Source organism: Balaenoptera musculus, chromosome 13 (assembly GCF_009873245.2).
Source record: "Balaenoptera musculus isolate JJ_BM4_2016_0621 chromosome 13, mBalMus1.pri.v3, whole genome shotgun sequence".
NCBI lineage: Eukaryota > Metazoa > Chordata > Mammalia > Artiodactyla > Balaenopteridae > Balaenoptera > Balaenoptera musculus.
Genome location: NC_045797.1, coordinates 69,359,312 through 69,376,656, shown reverse-complemented (window position 1 = coordinate 69,376,656; position 17,345 = coordinate 69,359,312). Strand labels below are relative to the sequence as shown.

At 49.7% G+C, this 17,345-nt stretch overlaps 1 protein-coding gene across 1 annotated transcript; it reads left to right on the top strand.

Moving 5' to 3' along the window:
• Positions 1-1,403: 1,403 nt before the first annotated feature.
• TMEM214 (transmembrane protein 214) lies at positions 1,404-12,120 on the top strand. The gene is made up of 17 exons (XM_036873311.1): positions 1,404-1,583; positions 2,580-2,779; positions 3,345-3,495; positions 3,783-3,917; positions 4,165-4,247; positions 4,697-4,802; positions 4,914-4,995; positions 5,279-5,380; positions 5,756-5,897; positions 6,299-6,390; positions 6,686-6,734; positions 6,928-7,041; positions 7,277-7,394; positions 7,923-8,019; positions 8,202-8,370; positions 8,496-8,647; positions 8,867-12,120. Exons 1-17 carry the CDS (start codon positions 1,439-1,441, stop codon positions 8,991-8,993), a joined length of 2,064 nt encoding a protein of 687 aa, XP_036729206.1. The 5' UTR covers positions 1,404-1,438; the 3' UTR covers positions 8,994-12,120.
• The last annotated feature ends 5,225 nt before the right edge of the window (positions 12,121-17,345 follow it).

Below are 17,345 nucleotides of genomic sequence, written 5' to 3'. Positions count from 1 at the left end.
GGGCAGGCAGAAGGAGGCAGCAAGAGCCGGTTATATCCCCCTTCCTGCCTTTCCCCCACCAAATCCCATCCTTCACATATCCCCATTTAGCTTTCCAAAAGCAGATGTGCCACTTTCCTACTGGCTTCCCAGGGTCTGGAGGGCAAAGTCCGAATTTGGCAGGCAAGGCCCATGGCATATGGGCTCAGATCCCTTTCCAACCGCATCCCCTCCAAAATCCCTTAAGCACTGTCACATTTAAACTACTTCCAGTCTCCCAGCCTTGCCACGCTGTGTCCCACCTCTAGGACTCTGCTTAAATCAATAAATCCATACAACTGGCCTGTTCTCTTCACTTGTCCTAATCCCCAGCCAATGAAAATTTGCCCATTCCTCAGGACCCATCTCAAGTGCCATCTCCTTCAAGAAGCCTTCTCTAATCTCTTTCCTAAAGGAATTCATCACTCCCTAAGCTATTCGTCCTGTGGGAAACTGAACTCTATTAGTTCTTACTATAAGGGCTTGCCTGTCTTGTTCCTCAGTATGGCAGGTGTGAATCTCGTCCTCAAATGTAGGAGTGTACATGAAATAGCACATTTCCTTAATCGTGATAGACCCCTTCCAGTTCACCTTCGCTCATCCTCCCCCGCTGGGATGCTTCAAGTTTTGAGGCCTCACGTGATACTACAAGCCTGGCAGAAGGCCCTCGGGAGATAGTGGATGTCTGAGCAGTAACCTGTTTGAGTGGTTCCCCAGGTCTGCAGCTCTCGGTTCCCTTCCCTGCCACATCTGGGACTTGGGAGTGACTCTTGTGGTGGGAGTCAGAGTCTTTTCTTTCCCATTGCCTGGAAGGGGAAACCCAGCGCTGGCTGTACCAGGGCCCCAGACTTTTCTGTGCCTCCTACCAGAAGGACTCTCCGCTCTCCACTTCCTGCCCTCCAAGTACTGCCTCTTCCCTCAAGCTCCATCCTCTTCCTTGTTCCTTCAGAACAGATTTTTATAGCTCATTAAACCCAAAGTTTAATAACTAGCAACAGAAAAACTAGCACTTTCCTACAAGGAAGGAAGCATTTAATCTTCAAACTCTCCTGGGAGATGAGGAGAACTATTTTCATTCCATCCTTCTTGCACAACTAGAAAGGAAAGAAAAACAGAAACACTTAGATTTCCACCAAGTCACCCAATGCCTTCACATTTTGCTCAATAAAAGTTGTCTGAATGCAAAAGCCTCTCATCTCAACATCTCTGCCTGGCTGTTTTTTTGCTGCGAAAAGGCCCCCACGCCGACCCGACCCCTACAGTGGGAGAACCAGGCAAACACGAAAGACTACAAGTCCCAGGCTGCCTTGCGGGTGGCGTCACGCGCCGTGAGGCCCTGCGAGGAGACGTGGCAGAGCGTTGCGCGTCCGCGCCGGACCGGAAAGCCCAAGGAGGTGGCCGTGGCGGGAGGGTTGGAGCCATGTCGGCCAGGACGGCGGGTGGGGGGCGCTGGGAGGTGGTGAAGAAAGGGCGGCGGCCTGGGGCCGGCGGCAGTGGTAAAGGCGGCGGAGGGGACCGCCGGGCGCTCGGGGAGGCGAACGGCGTGTGGAAGTACGACCTGACCCGTGAGTACCCACCCGGCCCGCCGCGCCTGCCGCCGCCGCCCAGCCCCGGGCCTGCCCCCGCGGGTGGTAGCGAGCAGCTACCCGAGCCCAGAGGGTCAAAACACCCCCGGGCTCCTGGAGGCTCGAGCTCTCCTGCCGATCGGAACCTCCCAGTTCAGCCGGCGCTACCCTGGCGTTGCCTATTTTTAGCCTCACGGGAGGTAGACAGCGCGAGGGAAGTCGCTGTCCTTACCTCTCAAATGAGTAAACTGAGGCCCAGCGAAGTTAGACGCCTTGTCCAGGATCACATGTCAGAGGGGACCGGGATTCCGGTCTTCGGACGCTCAGCTGACTGCACATACGCCCTACCAGCTGTTCCCGGGCCCTGGCCTGGCCTCTCCGGGCAGGTGTCCGAGGGGTGCGGAGAGGCATCCTGGTTCATCATACACGGTGCCCCCGCCTTAAGTAACCAGCAGGTCGGGGGTGGGCGTGGGGACTGGGACGCACACGAGGCCCTGCACTGGGAGAAATGACCCACCACGCACTGTCCACACCCACCAAGTATTATTCTAAGTGGTGCCGGTTTCCTCAAAGCCTCCTGGAGGAGTGGGGAAAGCTTGCCACTTGTTGATTATAGAGTTGTCACATCTGAACCAAAAGGAACTGGGGTAGAACCAAGACGGAAAAATCCTGACCTCCCAGACTAGTAGCCATTCAACAAAGAAGCCAGCCCTCTGTATCCCACCCCCGGCCACCGATTCTCACATACTCTGATTTCCTAATAAAGAAACGCCTCATCTTTGTGAAAGAGCCCATGAACTCACGAGCTGTGATTACTGAAGAAGCAGCCAGGAGCGCTCCCTGCCCTGCTCCTTAAGCAGGACAGCAAGAAGGGGCTTTGAGGCAGGATCCTCCCTGGAGATGAATTAGGTGACAGTGTGGAGAAAGGGACCACTGTTCCTGTGAGGCCCTCCTGACTCAGGGCTGCCCCCCTTTCTCTGCCTGTCATTACCCCAGCTCCAATCCAGACGACAAGCACCCTGTATGAACGGGGCTTTGAGAAAATCATGAAGCGGCAGAATAAGGAGCAGGTTCCACCCCCTGCTGTGGAGCCTAAGAAACCGGGCAACAAGAAGCAGACTAAGAAGGTGGCCACGCTCACCAACCAGAACCAGAAGCAGGGCCGCTTTCGCAGCCTGGAGGAGGCACTGAAAGCTGTGAGTGTGTCTAGACTTTAGGCAGGGCGAGAATGAGGACTCGAGGAGTAGAGAAAATGAGAGGAGCGGGAGGGCGACAGGCGGCTGAGGGACCTGTGGAATGTAGGACATGGCTGGCTGAGAGGAGGCGTTCAGGAAAGGATGGAAACCCCACGGGGTACAGTGTTTGCACTTAGAATGGAAAGGAAATACGTTTATAGAGAAACATAGATTAGTGAGAGGAGAGCCTTGAAAATCCAGAGATACAGGGAGGATTTAGAAAAACGGCTTGTGGTGCCTCTCCACAAGGAAGGAGTGATCTTTCATTTTCCATCTAGTCTTCTGTTTTTTCCCTTGAACATGTGAAGGGCCCAAGAGTATTAGTCCTTGAGATCAGCAATTGCAGCTGTCATGTTCTCTGTTTCCTAAAGATCTGGATTCAGCAAAAGTGTGGCATTCCACATACTTTCGTTTAAAAGCAGAAACCCTTTGTTCTTCCTACCACCACCTAGTTCAACCATTTTCCCACCTCTACCCCATTACTCTGTACCCACAACTCACCACGAGGGGCCTGTGTCCCTGGCAGCTGGACCTGGCAGCTCTGCAGAAGGAACTGGACAAGAGCCAAAGCGTGTTCTCTGGGAACCCATCTGTGTGGTTGAAGGACCTGGCCAGCTATCTCAACTACAAGCTCCAAGTACCTCCAAGTGAACCCACACTAAGCCAGCATACTCACGGTTAGTTCTCGAGACAAGTTCAAGAAAATTCTGAAAGGGCTGTGCGTAAGCACATTACTTAGTAACTGAGCCCAATGCCCCCTACTGCGTTGATTTACATGGGTGATTTCAGCTGTTCTCAAATCATCATGGCTTAAAAGTTTCCGGACCTCCTTGAAATAGGGAGGATGCCAGCCACAGTGCAGTGACCTCTGCCTCCACTTACCGTTCTCAGGGGGCAAACCAGAGCTCTCAGAGCCGGCAGAGGCTTCTGGTCCTAGCACTCATATGAGGCCTGTCGGCCGCAGATTATCCCTACAGCCTGGTGAGCCGGGAGCTGCGTGGGATCATCCGAGGGCTACTGGCGAAGGCAGCGGAGTCTCTGGAGCTCTTTTTTGACCACTGTCTATTCACCATGCTACAAGAGCTGGATAAGACGCCAGGTGAGAGGGGCCCGTGAGGAATAGCCCAGTCCCATCTGGGGAGCCCACCCCCTTTTTCCTGCTTCGAGAGTAGCTGGGTGGTTCCGTTTCAGCAGAGAAACGTGCTAACCTCAACACTCTTTTGGAAAAGGAGGAGGATGTAAGGACTCGCTGGGCCTGGGTTCTGGGCTCTCAGCTGTCAAAAGGGAGGTTACAGGTTTGGGATGCTGATTAGTATATATAGGTCTGAGAATGTATATCTCTCCAGGGGAGTCACTACACGGTTACCGCATCTGTATCCAGGCCATTCTGCAGGACAAGCCCAAGATCGCCACCATGAACCTGGGCAAGGTGAGCTCAGGGTCGTGGTGGGGACATCGGGAGGCTAGGACTGGGGAGGCTGGGCGGAGTCTACACTGTTAGACCCAATTAAGGGATAGTGGGAGGTCCTGTAAGACAAATGATCACAGCTAACACTGTTAGCGCTTACTGTGTCTACTTTGTACATTATATGAGGTAGGTACTGCTGTTATTCCCATTTTGTAGATGAGAAGATTGAGCCACAGAGGGGTTCAGTAACTTTCATAGAGTTGGTCAACTAGTAAGTGGCAAGTATGGGTGAAGGCCACAGCCTGGTGCCGGAGCCTGTGCTCTGAATCACTCCACCACGCTACCATGTGCTGCACTGTCCCTCAGCCTGTCCCTCCTCTCCCAGTTGACACCTCTCTTCCTCCCTGGCTTTGGGGGTGCTCCTGGTGCTCTGCCCTATCCCAACCTGTCTCCCCCACCGGTCTCCTCAGTTCCTGGAACTGCTGAGGTCCCACCAGAGCCGACCAGCAAAGTGTCTGACCATCATGTGGGCCCTGGGTCAAGCAGGTTTTGCCAATCTCACCGAGGGACTGAGAGGTAACGAGGAAGTGGGGAAGGAAGAGGGAGGTTTGGGGGCCAGGAAGTTGCTCTTTAGTGTTCCCAGTGGATCCAGGCCTGAGGCTTCCTCCCTGACCTTTGTCTCCGCAGTGTGGCTGGGGATCATGCTGCCTGTGCTGGGCACCAAGTCTCTGTCTCCCTTCGCCATCGCCTACCTGGATCGGCTGCTCCTGTGAGTAACGGCAGGGAACAGCGAGGCCGAGGCCCAGGGCCTTTTCCAGTGGCTATTTCAGCAAAATGGCATGCTGTGATCCTGGTGTCCATAGATGTGAGGAAAATCAGGACCAGCTCCTCCCAACTCAGAATGTGATGGTGAAGAAGGAAAGGGAGAGAGCCAGGAAGGGGGGGGGGGGATGGGGTAGAGAGTATGCCCTTTTTCTTAGATGTTATTCTTAGCTGGGTCCATGGCCCGGGCAGGTGGTCCCCAACAAGCCTGTTTCTTTCTTCCCCCACAGGATGCACCCCAACCTCACCAAGGGCTTTGGCATGATTGGCCCCAAGGACTTATTCCCACTTCTGGACTTTGCCTATATGCCCAACAACTCCCTGACTCCCAGGTAGGGCTGCCCTGGGGCACACCTGCTGTGAAGGATCCCAGCAGAGGGTTAGGAGCAGACAATATATGTCCCTTCCCCTCCAGCCACTCTAGATCTGAGATTATCAACTTGCAAGTACAAGGGATCATTGAACCCCTGGAATTATATGGGCCCTCACATGTGATTGGCATGTGGGCATTTTCCTGGGGAGGGGACCCATGACTCTGAGCAGATTTTCCAAGAAGTCTCCGAGTCTAGAAAGATGCGGGACCATCACAAGGCCCTTCACGACTGCCCGCCTTGGGCAGGGTGTGGGCTCTGAGGCAGGCAGAAGGGACACGGCGCACAAATCCATTTAGAGCTTGTGCCTGGCTCTCCTCTCAACCCCCTCCACAGCCTGCAGGAGCAGCTGTGTCAGCTCTACCCGCGACTGAAGGTGCTGGCATTTGGGGCAAAGCCGGAATCCACCCTGCATACCTACTTCCCCTCCTTCCTGTCCAGAGCCACCCCTAGCTGCCCTCCGGAGATGAAGAAAGAGGTGAGGAAATGGTGGGAGGCTCCTTTTTTCCTTCCCAGGGGTCTGCTACAGAGGTCCTTATCTGCTGACAAAGGCCCTGCTTCAGGGAGCCCGTTTTCTGGGCATCCCCTTAGCTCACTCCTGACAGCCGCCTGCCCGGCTCTCTCATGCTCTGCCCTCAGAAGAACGGAGCTGAAAAGAGGCACATTCAGGTCTGGCCGGTCTCTGATATCCTGCCCCTTGCAGACAAGTGAACTTCGAGCTCAGGAGCCCTGGCCTCCCCCTTTACAGCCTCTCGGAGAGTTTTGGGGTATGGGCACAGTTTCTCCACCCTTTAGGGTGGATGTGTTGCCCGGAGGGCCTCACTTAGGAGAGGGGGATTACCTCCCGGCAGTCTCTCCCTTGTCCTGTCCCCGGTGCAGCTCCTGAGCAGCCTGACCGAGTGCCTGGCGGTGGACCCCTTCAGCACCGGCGTCTGGAGGCAGCTGTACCCCAAGCACGCGTCACAGTCCAGGCAGGTGGGGGTGGGTGGGTCCCCTGCCCCGATGCACACAGAGAAGCCTTAACGCACGCCTCCTGCTGTGTCCCTGTCCTAGAAGCAGAGGGGGGACGTTTGTCACTGTTGTTCAGGCTCATGCCCCTCAAGTTCAGTGGGAACGTTGCTGGGAGGCCTCTAGGAAGCTGCTCCTCTGCGGGGGCGGGGGGTGTGGATATCTTTCAGCCTGAAGGAGCGGGGCCTCGTGGAGGACAGGGGGGTGGAAGGGGCCAAGTGGGCCTCCTGATTGGAAGGGGTTGTGCTTTCCCCACAGCCTGCTGCTGGAGCACTTGCTCAGGTCCTGGGAGCGGATTCCCAAGAAGGTAAGGAGCTGGGAGGACGTGGCAGGCTGAGCCTCATCTGAGTTCTGGGTTCCTACCCCTCAGCCACTGTCCCCCTTTCTGAGAAGGTGCTCTGTTAGCACATCTGGCATGGAAAACGAAGCAGAATGGAGGCTCAGGGTTCCCTCTTGGGCCAAATCTTACGACCTCAGCCTAAACTTTTCTTACCCTATAGACACAGAAGTCTTTGCAAGAAACCATTCAGTCCTTCAAGCTTACCAACCAGGCTCTGCTAGGGAAGGGCAGCTGCAGCAACCAGGATGTCATCGCCTGTGACGCGGCCTGCAAGGTGCCAGCGCCCAGCCCTCCGCCAGCCCCACAAGCTGTTCTGCGTCGCTGTCTCAGCACACCCTGGGGTGGGCCTGTGTCCCATTCCTGCCCCGCCTGTCCCTGGAGCCCGCACTACCTCCTGGGTGATGTGAGGGCCTGATCCTCTCCCTGGAAGGCCTAGCTCGAGGCCTGCCTTACGAGGCAAGGAGCAGCCCCTCTCCCTTCTGACCACTGCTCCCTACCCCTTCTCCTAGAGTCTGTTGCAGCAGGCACGGGGCTTCTGGCTGCCCTGGACGCGGCTACTCGTGTTGGTGCTGGTCTTTGCCATAGGTTTCCTGTGCCATGACTTGTGGTCACACAGCTCTTTCCAGGGTAAGCAGGGATTGGCAGGCAAGGGAGATAGCCTGGGGCTCTCTATGGGGACACAGAGCTGGATGTAGCACTCCCCGCCCCCAACACAATCCAGAACAAACACTTTTCCGACAGATGTTTCTGTCACACCTCAGATCAGACAGGTGCTTTGCAGTATAGAAATGCTTGCATATTCATGGTCTCATTTAAGTAGATGTTATCTTGTTTTTAACTTCGGAGGAAATTGAGGCTCAGAAAGATTTACCAATTAGCTAAAATACAGCTAGGAAATAGAAGGGCCGACCCTCAAACCTGAGGCTTCTTGACGCCTAAGCCCAGGGCTCCACCTGGCTGCACCCTTCTTGCTCCCCTGGCCTGCATCCTCCCTCCGTGTGTGCTCCAGAGCAGACTGGAGGCAGCTCTGCAGCCCCAGGAGCACACTGAGTTCTGCCCCATCCCTCACTGGGTCTGCTCTGGGGCCTGTAGTGTCTGTCTCTCCGGTCCTTTCCCCGCTCACCTCCCAGCTCACCCGAGGCCCCCTTTTCTCAGCCTCCCTTTCTGGCCGGTTGCTTCATTCATCTGGTGTCTTGCCTGCTGTCCAACAAGCATGTACCAAGATCTACTTCTACAGCCTGCAAGGCTACAGGTGAGCACCTCCTGGGGAGGGGTGGGCTGGGAGAGAGACGGCTTGCGTGTTCAGGCATTGACAATCAGTGGGAAGTGATGGTGGTTTTCCTTTCCCAAGGCCTCCTTTGCCCCAGCTGTTCTTGGGCCAAATTGCCTGGGAAAACTCAGAGACCTCCTTCCTCCCTGTGTCTTCTCCTACAGCTGGCTGGAGGAGACATTGCCGGCCTGGGGCTCCCACTTGCTGACCATGGTGAGGCCCAGCTTGCAGCTGGCCTGGGCCCACACCAATGCCACAGTCAGCTTCCTTTCTGCCCACTGTGCCTCCCACCTTGCCTGGTTGGGTGACAGCCTCACCAGCCTTTCCCAGAGGGTAAGCCAGAGTCAGGGAGGTCAGAGAAGGCTGCTCTCGCCAGGGGCTGAGTTCTTGGGAAGGTGCAGCCCCGTGTGGACTGCGTTCCCTGGCCACTCTAATCCCGTCCATTCTCCGCGGTCCAGCTGCAGATCCAGCTCCCTGATGCCCTGAACCAGCTGCTCCGTTCTCTGAGGGAGCTGCTCCTGTTTCTTTACCAGAGCATCCTGCTGCCCACGTGGCACATGCTGCTTGAGGCCCTGGCCCGCGTCCAGGAGCACTGCCATGAGGCGTGCAGGTGAGACCCTTGCCCAGGGCACCAGCAGGAGGCCCGTGGCCACACGCCCTTTCTCCAGGGACAAGGCTCCTCTGTTGAGTCTCTCACTCTGCCCTGGCCCCTGCTCATCCCTTGGCCACTTTGGGATGCGGGTTGTGAGTGTGAGCTACAGCCCTGTGACTTGACACAGCTGCACATCACCACTTTCCAACCTCCACAAATGTTCTGCTTCCCTCCCAGAGGTGGGGTGACCTGGGACTGCGTGAAGACACAGCTCAGTGAGGCTGCCCACCGGACCTGGCTCTGCCTACAGGACACCACAGTGGCCTTCTTGGACTGGGCATTTGCCATGATATCCCAGCAGTAGGCCCTGCCTCCCTGGCTGCTGGGTTCTGTCTGGAGCAGACCATCCGAGACTGCTGGCGGGGAGAGGGTGGCAGTTCTGCACGGGAGTCTTTGTTACGCGGTGCCTGAGTTCTGTCTCCTAGGCGAGTGGCTGGCTGCCTCTGCCTCCGTTCTTCCACTTTGGCAGCAGCTGAGCCCGGGGGTATCTCAGCCTCCTACCCGCGACTCCACTGAGCACTGCTCTGCCCGATGGCACCTAGCTCCCAGCCTCTGTCCTCGGGCTCGTAGCCTCTCTTGCCTCCTCTCTTGTCTCCTGCTCTCCACTTCCTTCTGTGTCATTCCTGAAGCCTCAAACAGCTCACCTCCAAAAAGGTGGGACTCCAGCAAGTGGTTTCTGCCTTCTTCAGACAAATGATTCCCAGACTTCAGCCGCAGCAGAAAAAAGAAAGGGACCTCCAGAAGAATCCAGAAGAATATAGCACCTCAGTGGGTGGCAGCAGCTTCGCCTCTACCCACACCCTGGGTGTGGCTGTCAGTGGACATGGAGGCCTGGGTGGAAAGGCCTCTCACCTCAAAATGCTCAGCTTAGGTCCTTCAAGGCCCCTCACTGCCCCTTCCACTGTGGTCCTACTTCCTCACTCTCCATTCCCCTTCAGTGCCGGGGGGTCTCTGCCTCAATGTTCAGCCTTTCGCTGCTGCCCACCCCTGCCGTCTGTCTGGAGAGCGCAGCCTAGGTAGTCATGTCCCTCGGGCCCAGGGAACCTTCCAGCAGTCTGTTGAGACAGGATGTGGCCCATGGGTATGCCTACTCGGTGGAATAAAGGACACAGGTTCGATTTCTAGCTTTCCTCTGTGCCTCTTCATACAGGAATTCCTATAGTTGTGGACAGGAGGACAAAATTGGAGCACCTGCACATTCTTTAGCCCCCTGCCCTCCTGAAGGTTATAGCCGCTGGCTGTAATTGAGCCTCTGGCAAGGAAAGCCCATTCTAAAGTTTGGCCTGTCGAGGGTTCTAGACACACTCTTGCTCATGTATTGTCTCACTTGTCCCTGTGATTCACGTCCCAGGATTTGCCTTGGTAGCTTGAGTGTTTTATGCTTGGAAAAGTTGGGGAGAGTCTCCTAGAGGAATTCTTGGCCAGTGATCAGAGGGTGTCTCCTTCGTTCCCAGGACCTTAATTTATTAATTGGTTCATTTTATAGGCAGTGAGTGAAAGGTTTAGAACTCCAAGAGTCAAGGGTTTAATCACCAAAGTCCCTTTTAATTTTTGACTTGAGACTGTAATAGTTAGTCAGCTAACTGCATGGGTTTTCGGTTCTCACCTCAAGCTTCTTTCCTTGAATGTTTCAAAAAATATAAGCAGTACTAGAGGTGCACTGCCCGCTCCAACTTCCATGGGCTGGTTTCTGCTTCCATCATAAACACCTGAGATGACCAGCAGGGGTGATGGCCAGCTGCCACTTTCCCTTTCACGGGCTGCCCTGAGATGCTGCCTCCATTTCCAGCAGCAAGATTATAAAGAAGCAAGCATAGAAAAATCTTGACACAAGGTGAGGTCGTGAGGACTATAGCATCTCACATTTTTGTTCTCCTGTTAGGATGTAACTACATTACCACATTGGGAAGAACCCTGCTCTTCCAGTGGCAGTCAGCCATGACCATTTTTCCCAGAAAAAAAGAAACCCCGCCTGGCAAAGGACCAAGGTTTAGGACTGCTAGGCAGGACTGTCCAAGGGCCCCAAGACATGTTGCATTGCCTCAGTTCTTCCTTACCAATCAGATGGGTTCAACTCTTAAGAGTAGTGAATCCTTGTTAACTGTCCTGTATTCAAGGCAAATTGAAGAAAGGGGGCTGGTGTGAGCTTGGGTTGGCATGAGCGCAGGACCAGTAAAATGATAACACTCTGTCCTGCTGACGTTGAGTCCAGCCAAGGCTGCTGAACTGGATTTTCAATCTAGCAACTCAGAGAATCCCACTTATAAGTGCCTCATTGGTTTCTAATGTGTGTACTATTTCTGCCTTGTTAGGTTCATTTAATCTCTGATGTATGATCCTGGGATGCAACATTTTTCTTTAACTCAGGTAAACTGGGGCCTCCACAGCCTCTCACAGGGACACTGACACCTTAATTGGCTTTATTCAATAGACAGGAGTGGTTTGACCTGATACTGGAATTGTCAGAATTTTTCCTCTGTCAGTAGTCCAACACTGTACCTGCTGTCCATTAAAGCTAGACCAGACATCCAGATGTTTCACTTTAGCAGAACTGTCAACGAACAGGAATCCAAGCTGAGCCAGTTAGTTGAACCAGTATGGACTGGTGGAGTACACTGATGCCGGCAGGCGGGCAATCACACTGATGATTGGTGTTATTGGAAGTAAACTGACACCTGAAAAATCACTTCTAGACATTTTAACTTTACTTTTCACACACAGGTGGAGTTTTACAGAGAACATACCATATAACTGATGGGCAGTTTGAGTATTGTTAACTAACTTTAGTTATTACTAGTTCTTGTACGGACTTGCAAATTATATTGCATGACTCATTAGAAACCCTTCTTTCCATTTTTCTAAGTCTCAGAGCATGTTTTTGGTTTCCTCTGGTCATGTGTACCCCGTCTACAGCTTCAGCTTTAGAGCAGGGCAGCTTGATGGGGAGCCTTACTATGGATAGATAATGTTGCTAGCCTCACACCTGTGACGTTGCCAGTCCATTCTCAAATGGCTCCACTCTTAGAGTGGAGTGTTTCCCACAGAAATAGGCATGCCTCCCCTGCCCTGCCCTATTCCAGAATGACCCAGTTGTCAATTATACAGAAATTTCAATGGTTGGATGACCTCTGAGCATTTTAATATGTCTTAGTCTTTCCTGAAGGAGTTTGGATTTAAGTGAACACTTAAAGTGATTAATTCTTTTTCTACATAATCTTCCTGGTTCTGCTCCCAAGGGGACTTTAGGGGACAAAGGACCTTGCTTTTCCCTATGTGATGTTCCATTTTTACCTGGCAGTTTCATTGCCCAGACTTGAAGTATAAGAAAGAATTCGGGGGTGAGGGAGAGCTTTCACCATTCAGGGCATGAGCAAATACTTACTGACTATTGAATATTCTACTTATTAATAAAAACGTTGAGTTCAGACATGTTGGATGTGCCTTGGTATAATTTTTTTTACTATGTTAGTACACAAGTTATTAATTTTTAATAGCTTTTATTTTTTACAGCAGTTTTAGGTTCACATCAAAACTGAGCAAAAAGGGCTTCCCTGGTGGCGCAGTGGTTGAGAATCTGCCTGCCAGTGCAGGGGACACGGGTTCGAGCCCTGGTCTGGGAGGATCCCACATGCCGCGGAGCAACTAGGCCCGTGAGCCACAATTGCTGAGCCTGCGCGTCTGGAGCCTGTGCTCCGCAACATGAGAGGCCGCGATAATGAGAGGCCCACGCGCCGCGATGAAGAGTGGCCCCCGCTTGCCGCAACTAGAGAAAGCCCTCGCACAGAAACGAAGACCCAACACAGCCAAAAATAAATAAATAAATAAACCCAAAGTTGAAAAAAAAAAAGTTATTAAATGAAAATTTAAAAAAAACTGAGCAAAAAGTACACTCCCCTTGCCTCTGCACTCCACAGCTTCTGTAATGTCAACATCAGTGAACCTACACTGACACATCAGTGTCACCTGGAGTCTATAGTTCCCATTCAATCTTTTTAAATTTATTGACTTCTTGTTACCTAACGTGGGCTATCCTGGAGAATATTCCATGTACACTTGAGAAGAATGTGTATTCTGCTGTTGTTGGGTGGAATGTTTTGTGTATGTCTGTTAGGTCTGGTTGGTATGCTGATCAAGGCCTCCATTTCCTTACTGAGCTTATCATAAATTCATTCTTAATGTTAAAAAACTCTTACAAATCAGTAAGAAAAGCACTAAACAACAAAAATATGGATGAAAGACATACTTCATAAAAGAAATGCAAATGAACAAGACTTAGGGGAAAAAAGTCCATTTCGTTGGCAAAGAAGTGTGAATTTAAAATAAGGTACTCCTTACTTTTGCCTATCATATTAATAGAAGTTTTTTTAAGTGATAATATACTCAGTGAATGCTATGATAGAAATTGGTATAATGTTTCTGGGAATTAATTTGGTAATATTTATCAAAAGCCTTAACAGTTTCATACTACTTTACCAAGTAGTTCCACTCCTATAAATATATTCTAGAGACTAGAGAAGTAAACAGAAATACAAAGATTTATGTACAAGAACATTTATTGTAGCAGTATTAATAGGAAAAATTTGGATAAACTGTGTCCAACAATAAGATGAATATTTCAATGAACTTTTGTAAAAAGCAAACGACGAGAAATGGCTGTTCAAATGGTGATTTCAAAAAATCTTTAACGACAGAAAATTGCTTATTATTAATTGAGCTCAATTTATTGAAACATTGGCTACAATAAGAAATACAGAAAATAAGTGTTGGCAAGGATGTGGAGAAACTGGAACTCTTCTACAATGGTGGTGGGAATGAAAAATTGTTCAACCGCTGTGGGAAAATGTTTGGCAGTTCCTCAAAGAGTTAAACATATAATTACCATAAAACTCAGCAATTCCATTCTTAAGAGTATACCCAAGAGAAATGAAAACATACATCCACACAGAAACTTGTACACGAATGTTTATGGCAATATTATTCATAAAAGCCAAAAGGTGCGCCTGCTGGCCGCTGGTGGGGGACTCTAACGCCCGAGGAGACGGGAGGAACCCCTAAGTGAACCAGTAGGACGGAGGGGGACGGAGCGGGGAGGAGAAGTGGAGTCCAGACAGGATCGGCACCCCTGAGGCCGGGGAGATCAGGAGAGGCAGGCGGGAGGGACTTTCGGGGAAGAGCTGGAGAGGAGCAGAGGGCGATCGCCTGGCCCACTCGGGCTGGGGAGCCTGCTGAGCTCCCAGGTGAGGCTCCCTAGCCTCTGAGACCAGGGGTGGGGGGCACGCCTGGGTCCCTTCTGTTCCTGGAGCCTAAGCCCCACCCCCCACAGCTCCCAGGACCTTTTCCAGCCCTGTGGGTCTTGAGCGTTGGCCCCGCCCACTGCCCAAACCTCACCCTTACTTAGGCCCCACCCTCCACAGCTCAGGCCTCCCCCACCCCCCCGTCTTTTTTTTTTTTCTTTTTTCTTTTCCTTCCTCCTCTTTTTTACTGTCGTGTACTGATGTACCTTCCGGTTGTTGATTCATCTATATTTTTATTTTTATATTCTTCCTAACATATCTGTTAGCTTCTAGTCTAATTTTATTTTTTACTTTGTTATTGTTTGTTTGTTTGTTTGTTTTGCCTCCCCAGGCAGCTTGCGGGATCTTGGTTCACAAACCCTGGGTCCCACCGAAGCACCTGCGGTGGGAGCTCTAAGTCCGAACCACTGGACTAACAGAGAACCTCAGACCCCAGGGAATATTCATCGGAGTGAGGTCTCACAGAGCTCCTCATCTCAGCACCAAGACCCAGCTCTACCCAATAGCCTACAACTCCAGTGTTGGAAGCCTCAGGCCAAACAACCACTAAGACAGGAACACAATCCCACTCATAAAGAAAAAAAAAATGAGATGGCAAAAAGATACGTCACAGATGAAGGAGAAAGGTAAAAACCTACAAGACCAAATAAATGAAGAGGAAATAGGCAATCTACCTGAAAAAGAATTCAGAGTAATGATAGTAAAGATGATCCAGAATCTCGGAAATAGAATGGAGGTATGGATTGAGAAAATACAAGAAATGTTTAACAAAGATTTAGGAGAACTAAAGAATAAACAAACAGAGATGAACAACACAATAACTGAAATGAAAAATACATTAGAAGGAATCAAATAACAGAATAACTGAGGCAGAAGAACAGATAAGTGACCTGGAAGACAAAATGGTGGAAATAACTGCCGAGGAGCAGAATAAAGAAAAAAGAATGAAAAGAACTGAAGACAATCTCAGAGACCTCTGGGACAACACTAAATGCACCAACATTCGAATTATAGGGGTCCCATTAGGAGAAGAGAAAAAGAAAGGGTCTGAGAAAATATTTGAAGAGATTATAGTTGAAAACTTCCCTAACATGGGAAAGGAAATAGTCACCCAAGTCCAGGAAGCACAGAGAGTCCCATACAGGATAAACCCTAGGAAAAACACACCAAGACACATATTAATCAAACTAACAAAAATTAAATTCAAAGAAAAATATTAAAAACAGCAAGGGAAAAACAAAAAATAACATACAAAGGAATCCCCATAAGGTTATCAGCTGATTTTTCAGCAGAAACTCTGCAGGCCAGAGGGGAGTGGCAGGATATACTTAAAGTGATGAAAGAGAAAAACCTACAGCTAAGATTACTCTCCCCAACAAGGATCTCATTCAGATTCGATGGAGAAGTCAAAAGCTTTTCAGACAAGCAAAAGCTAAGAGAATTCAGCACTACCAAACTAGCTTTACAACAAATGCTAAAGAAATTTCTCTAAGTGGGAAACACAAGAGAAGAAAAAGACCCACAAAAACAAACCCAAAACAATTAAGAAAATGGTAGTAGGAACATACATATCAATAATAACCTTGAATGTAAATGGATTAAATGTCCCAACAAAAAGACACGGACTGGCTGAATGGATACAAAAACAAGACCCATATATTTGCTGTCTACAAGAGACCCACTTCAGACCTAGGGACACATACAGACTGAAAGTGAAGGGATGGGAAAAGATATTCCATGCAAATGGAAATCAAAAGAAAACTGGAGCAGCAATACTCATATCAGATAAAATAGACTTTAAAATAAAGACTGTTACAAGAGATAAGGCGGGACATTACATAATGATCAAAGGATCAATCCAAGAAGAAGGTATAACAATCGTAAATATTTATGCACCCAACATAGGAGCACCTCAATACATAAGGCAAATGCTAACAACCATGAAAGGAGAAATGGACAGTAACACAATACTAGTAGGGGACTTTAACACCCACTTACACCAATGGACAGATCATCCAAACAGAAAATAAATAAGGAAACACAAGCTTTAAATGACACAATAGACCAGATAGAGCTAACTGATATTTATAAAACATTCCACCCAAAAGTGGCAGAATACACTTTCTTCTCAAGTGCACATGGAACGTTCTCCAGGATAGATCACATCCTGGGTCACAAATCAAGCCCTGGAAAATTTAAGAAAATTGAAATTGTATCAAGCATCTTTCCTGACCACAACGCTATGAGATTGGAAATCAATTACAGGAAAAAAAACTGTAAAAAACACAAATACATGGAGGCTAAATAGTGTGCTACTAAATAACTAAGAGATCACTGAAGAAATCAAAGAAGAAATTAAAAAAATACATAGAAACAAATGATGAAAACGTGACAACCCAAAACCTATGGGATGCAGCAAAAGAAGTTCTAAGAAGGAAGCTTATAGCAATACAATCTCACCTCAAGAAACAAGAAAAATCTCAAATAAACAATCAAACCCTGCACTGAAAACAAGGAGAGAAAGAAGAACAAAGAAAACCCAAAGTCAGTAGAAGGAAAGAAATCATAAAGATCAGAGCAGACCAAGGAAGGCCTCAAAGACAGAATGCTGCCTTTAACCTTAGTCTACATTCCATGGAGTATTTTAAAGACTAGAAGAATATTGCTGGGGCAAAAATGATTGGGGCTCTGAAAGATCAGAAAAAATCTATCATTATTTTTTTTAAATAAGCAGACACTGAGAACTTCATCCACAAAGTTATTCTGAATTCAGTGTTCTAGCCGGAAACTTTTGTAGTAAATAAATAAGACTGACCTGGAGTTCACTGTATTTCTGGATCTGAGTGTTACTTTCTTTTAGATTGGTTTACTTGGAACTTTAGCTACCTTTCTGTAATAGATTACTTATATTTTAGTTTTAAGGCAAATATTGAATTCAAAAATAATTTTAATTGACAACTGAATTGCTCAATACGTTTTACTTATGCATACTTTCATAACAGCTTGAAAAAAATTTTAAATTATATGAAGATATATTCTAGAAATTATTAAAATTGCAATAATTAAAAAAAAAAAAAAGGGCTTCCCTGGTGGCACAGTGGTTGAGGGTCTGCCTGCCAGTGCGGGGGACACGGGTTCGGGCCCTGGTCTGGGGGGATCCCACATGCCGCGGAGCGACTGGGCCCGTGGGCCACAATTGCTGGGCCTGCGCATCTGGAGTCTGTGCTCCGCAGCGGGAGAGGCCGCGATGGTGGGAGGCCTGCGCACCGCGATGGGGAGTGGCCCCCGCTTGCCACAACTGGAGGGGGCCCTCGCACAGAAACGAGGACCCAACACAGCCATAAATAAATAAATAAATAAAT